The 4,980-nt window shown below is 53.6% G+C and overlaps 1 protein-coding gene across 1 annotated transcript; it reads left to right on the forward strand.

The window, feature by feature from the left end:
* The first annotated feature begins 1,078 nt into the window (after window positions 1-1,078).
* POU3F3 (POU class 3 homeobox 3) lies at window positions 1,079-4,158 on the forward strand. The gene has a single exon (XM_061472622.1). It carries the CDS (start codon window positions 1,114-1,116, stop codon window positions 2,431-2,433), a length of 1,320 nt encoding a protein of 439 aa, XP_061328606.1. The 5' UTR covers window positions 1,079-1,113; the 3' UTR covers window positions 2,434-4,158.
* The last annotated feature ends 822 nt before the right edge of the window (window positions 4,159-4,980 follow it).

Here is a 4,980-nt window from a genome sequence, read left to right on the forward strand (position 1 = left end):
AAACAAACACCAAAAAAAAAAAAAAAAATCCAACAATCAACCAACCAACAAACCAACAACCAAAACAACAAACCGAGCGAGAGAGCGAGAGAGCGCGAGAGGGAGAGAAACAGTTCGCGAGGTAACGAGAAATTTCAACTTTTTTCTCTCTTCTTTTTTTTTTTTACTTTTTTTTTTTTTTTCCAACCGCCTAAAGGAAAGGTAGAGAGAGGGAAAAAAAAATGTCTTATCCAGAGCGTGACTCGCGCAAGAAAGCTCCGGCGGGACTCTTGTTTCAAAGGGGACAAAGTGCTCCAGCACCAGCACAACTTTGAGAAATGCATCATCACCACCATCACCACCATCATCATCACAGGAAGTTTTCTTAGGACACCAACAACAAAACTTGCGAATAAAAGAGCAAAAGGAGATCGGGGAGCTGAGGAGAGCGAGAAAGACGCGGAAAGAGAAAGAGACAGAGGGGAAAGGAAAGGAAAAAAAAAAAAGGAAAATATACCCCCTCACAAAGCCTTAAAGGAAGAAGAAAAGGAAAAGTTTCGCCCTGAGAGGGGAAGGCTGAGAGGTGGAGATGTACTCCTAGGGGAGCCGAGGGGAGAAGGCACGGGGGCTTTTTGATCCCCCCCCCCCCTTCTTTTTCGCTTTTTAGCCTTTGTTTGGTTTCCTCCCTGCGAGCAGCAAACTCGGGCGAGAGGGCGGCGGAGGAAAAATAGATGTACAGCTAAATATTTCTCCTTGTTTTTGGCAAAAGAGAAAAAAAAAAAGAAGACGAGGAAAGCGATTTAAAGAAAAAAAAAAACCACACAACAAAAAGGAGAAGGAAATCGAGGCGAAGCGAGAGCCGGCAGCTGCAAGGGCCGCGGAGCCGCGGAGCGGAGCCAGGACGGCGGGCGGACGGGCGGAGGACCGCGCGCCGCGGAGCGCTAGCAGGTGAACCCCGCGCCCCGGCGCCCCGGTGAGGCTGGGAAGGCGGCGGCGGCGGCGGCGGCGCGGGCGGCGGCCCCGGCAGCGGCCCCGGCAGCGCCGGGCAAGGGCGCTCGCGGCGGGCGCCCGGCAGCCGCCGGCGGCAGCGCGGCGGCGGCGCGGCGGGGGCGAGCGGCGGGCGGCGGGCGCGGGATGGCCGCGGCCACCTCTAACCCCTACCTCCCCGGCAACGGCATCCTGGCGGCCGGCTCCATCGTTCACGCGGACTCGGGCGGCGGCGGCGGCGGCGGCGGCGGTGGCATGCAGCCGGGCAGCGTGGCCGTCACCTCGGTGGCGGGCGGGTACCGCGGCGACCCGGCGGCCAAGATGGTCCAGAGCGACTTCATGCCGGGCGCCATGGCCGCCAGCAACGGCGGCCATATGCTGAGCCATGCCCACCAGTGGGTGACAGCCCTGCCCCACGCCGCCGCCGCCGCCGCCGCCGCTGCCGCCGCCGCCGCCGAAGCGGGTTCGCCCTGGTCCGGCAGCCCCGTGGGCATGACAGGCAGCCCCCAGCAGCCGCCGCCGCCGCCCGACGTCAAGGGCAGCGGCGGGCGCGACGACCTGCACTCGGGCGCGGCGCTGCACCACCGGCCGCCACACCTGGGCCCCCCGCACCAGGGGCACCCGGCGGCCTGGGGCGCTGCGGCGGCCGCCCACCTGCCCTCCATGGCCGGCGGGCAGCAGCAGCAGCAGTCGCTCCTCTACTCGCAGCCCGGGGGCTTCACGGTGAACGGCATGCTGAGCCCCCCCCCCGGCGGGCAGAGCCTGGTGCACCCGGGGCTGGTGCGCGGCGAGACGCCGGAGCTGGGAGAGCACCCCGGGCACCACCACCACCATCACCACCAGCACCCCGGCCACCACCCGCCGCACCACGGCGGCGTCAACAGCCACGACCCGCACTCGGACGAGGACACGCCGACCTCGGACGACCTGGAGCAGTTCGCCAAGCAGTTCAAACAGCGGCGGATTAAGCTGGGCTTCACCCAGGCCGACGTGGGGCTGGCGCTGGGCACCCTCTACGGCAACGTCTTCTCGCAGACCACCATCTGCCGCTTCGAGGCCCTGCAGCTCAGCTTCAAGAACATGTGCAAGCTGAAGCCTTTGTTGAACAAGTGGCTGGAGGAAGCCGACTCCTCCACGGGCAGCCCCACCAGCATCGACAAGATCGCCGCCCAGGGCAGGAAGAGGAAGAAGCGGACATCCATCGAGGTGAGTGTCAAGGGGGCCTTGGAGAGCCACTTTCTGAAATGCCCCAAGCCCTCCGCCCAGGAGATTACGAACCTAGCGGACAGCCTGCAGCTGGAGAAGGAGGTGGTCAGGGTTTGGTTTTGCAATCGGAGGCAGAAAGAGAAACGGATGACCCCCCCGGGGATCCAGCAGCAGACCCCCGACGATGTCTACTCCCAGGTCGGCACCGTCAACTCCGACACGCCGCCTCCTCACCACGGACTGCAGGCCAGCGTGCAGTGAGGGGCACCGGCGGGCGGGCCGGGAGGCGAGGGGGCCGGGACGAGCACCGCCACCGGCGCGCACAGCCGCCCGCTCACCCGGACATACTCACACGCGCACACACACACACACACACACACACATGATCCAGGCTCGTTCAGACTGCTTGTGTTTATATATATATGGATAGACGCGTGCATCTATATCTATATATATATATAAGATCGATACCGATAGGGAGCGGTGGAGAAGGGTCGATCCGAGCGAGAGCGTTCAGTCCGCGCTGGGAAAGCGGGGTGGAGATGCGTAATGCACCAAAACTGCAGCTGTGCCGGGGAGGTGGCTGTGGGGAGAGGGCTTGGGCAGGTGGGCTCGAGCTTCTTTTTTAATTTTATTTTTTTAATTATTATTATTTTTATTTGTATTTTCACTCTCCAAATTATCCCCTTCTCGCAGCGAGGAGCACCACTGATGTCTGCACCTCTTCTCTCCTCTCCTCCCCCTCCTCCCCGCACTCTTCCCCCTATCCCCAAAAGGGCTCTCTTCTATGAATCACAGAAACTTTTTTTCTCCTTTCTCTTTCGTTCCTTTTTTTTCCCCTCTTTTTTTTTTTTTTTTTTTGAATGGGAGCAATCAGAAAAAAAAAAAATTAGGGAAGCAGAAGCAAAATAATCTGGTTAATCAGAGGGTGCCTGCTGCATTCCAGCACCCTGTTTTTCTTGGCCAAACCATCGGATTTTGGTGCAAGGCAGACATCCACTCTGAAAACATATATATATCTATCTATATATTCTGCAAAATGAAAGGGGCCACTTTTTTCCAGGAAAAAAAAGAAAAAAAAAAAAGGAAAAGAAAATATGCACACAGCACTAAAAACAAGCAGACTGCATAGGGAAGCAAATACATATATATATTTATCTATATATATAGGTATAGCTATAGAACAAAAAATATGGAAATAAAAGCCCTCATGCCGAAAAACTGACCCTGAGGAGAAAAGGGGGGAGGGGGGGAGGGAGAGATCCCGGGGGGAGGGGGGGGAAAGGAGAGGTTGTTGGTCCCTAAAGTTCTAGCTCTGTAGAAGGACTTTGCATGAATTAAGGGAACCAGCGAGAGAAAGGGAAATAATTTAGGGCTGTCAAAGTCCTGCTCCTGACGGCTGCCAATCATCATGGAAGAGTCATAAAAAAAAAAATAAAAATCCACTGCTAATATTTTTTTTATTAATATTTTTATTTTTTATTTCTGGACTGATTCAGATAAAGGGATTTAGAAGGACTGAGCATCTGCAGCTGCACTTATCTGAACTTCTCCTCTCCTAAATCCGTTGCCAACTTTGATTGAATGGGTGCTGTGGATGTGATTATATAATACTGCCATTTCCAAGCAGTGTTTTTGGTAGGTTTTAATAAACAGACTTTTCAAAAAGACGGCAATATAGAATTGTTAGATCCGTTGTTGATCTAAAAAAAAAAAAAAAAAAAAATTTGCTTTATATTTTCATTAAATGACTTCTTTTAATATTTTATTCAGAATACCTATGAACTGCTGCAAAACGGTAATTTATTTTTTCCCCAGATCTTGTATTACGTGTTTTTTTCAGACGAGCACAAATCAAAATGAAATGAAAATATGGACAGTTGTTAGGTAATAAGGGTATCTTTTGATGTGATAATTTGATTGTAATTTAATTTGAGTAGTGATTCCGTAAGAGCTGATTGAGAAAATAAATTTGTTAGAATGAAATAGTCTGTGTCTGATGCATAAACACTGTGTCGAAAAAAAACCCAAAGTTCTCTGAAGGGTAATACTGCAAATGATGAAGTGAGAGGAAGATGGGGGGGTCCGAGCCGCTCAGCCGGGCAGTGTCGCCTTCCCTCCTGTATCCCCGGGGCTATTCCCCCTTCATACCCCCCTGCCCGGCTGGCACATCTCCGTGGTCTCGACCATCAAAGTAGGGCCCCCCCGCCGTGGGGAGGGAAGGCGAGATCAGGGATGCTGAAAGCCCCCCTTCCCGCAGGGAGGGCCGTGCGGGGCGGGTTAGGCTGGCCCGGCAGGGCCTGGGTAGGGCCAGTGCCCGGAGCAAGGTTGGCTCCAGAAGTTCGTTCTTGGTTGCCCTCTGTTCAATCTGAGGTGGAGGGAGAGGGGAGGGGGGTTGTAAACTGTAAATTATTTTGATGCATTTTATGTCTGTGTAAATATTTGTATTTATAATTTAAGCAGCTATTTTTTTTTTCTTCCACTAGAATAATACTTTAGCCCATCCTACGTGTGGTCCGCCTGGTTCACCATTTCTGTTGTTGCTGTTGGTGTTGTTGCTGTTGTTGGTTTAGGGTTTTTCTATGGGATGTGAAGTGTTGTAGTCTAATTTTGTCCCACACAAACACACGCGTGTGCTGGTAATGTTGGAGATGCCGGTTGATGCGCTAAACCTGCCTGTCAGATTTATCTGCTATAATTTATTGTGATATAGGGACAAGTGAACCACCTTCTCTGCATTCTTCATTCTCAAGCAGGGAGGTTGTGGGAACCACAGAGCTGCACCTCCCGCCTCCACCCACCCCCACA

The sequence above is a fragment of the Pezoporus flaviventris genome, unplaced genomic scaffold (assembly GCF_033815535.1).
Source record: "Pezoporus flaviventris isolate CSIRO_AGI_PZ_B2104156 unplaced genomic scaffold, CSIRO_AGI_Pfla_v1 ptg000072l, whole genome shotgun sequence".
Lineage (NCBI taxonomy): Eukaryota > Metazoa > Chordata > Aves > Psittaciformes > Psittacidae > Pezoporus > Pezoporus flaviventris.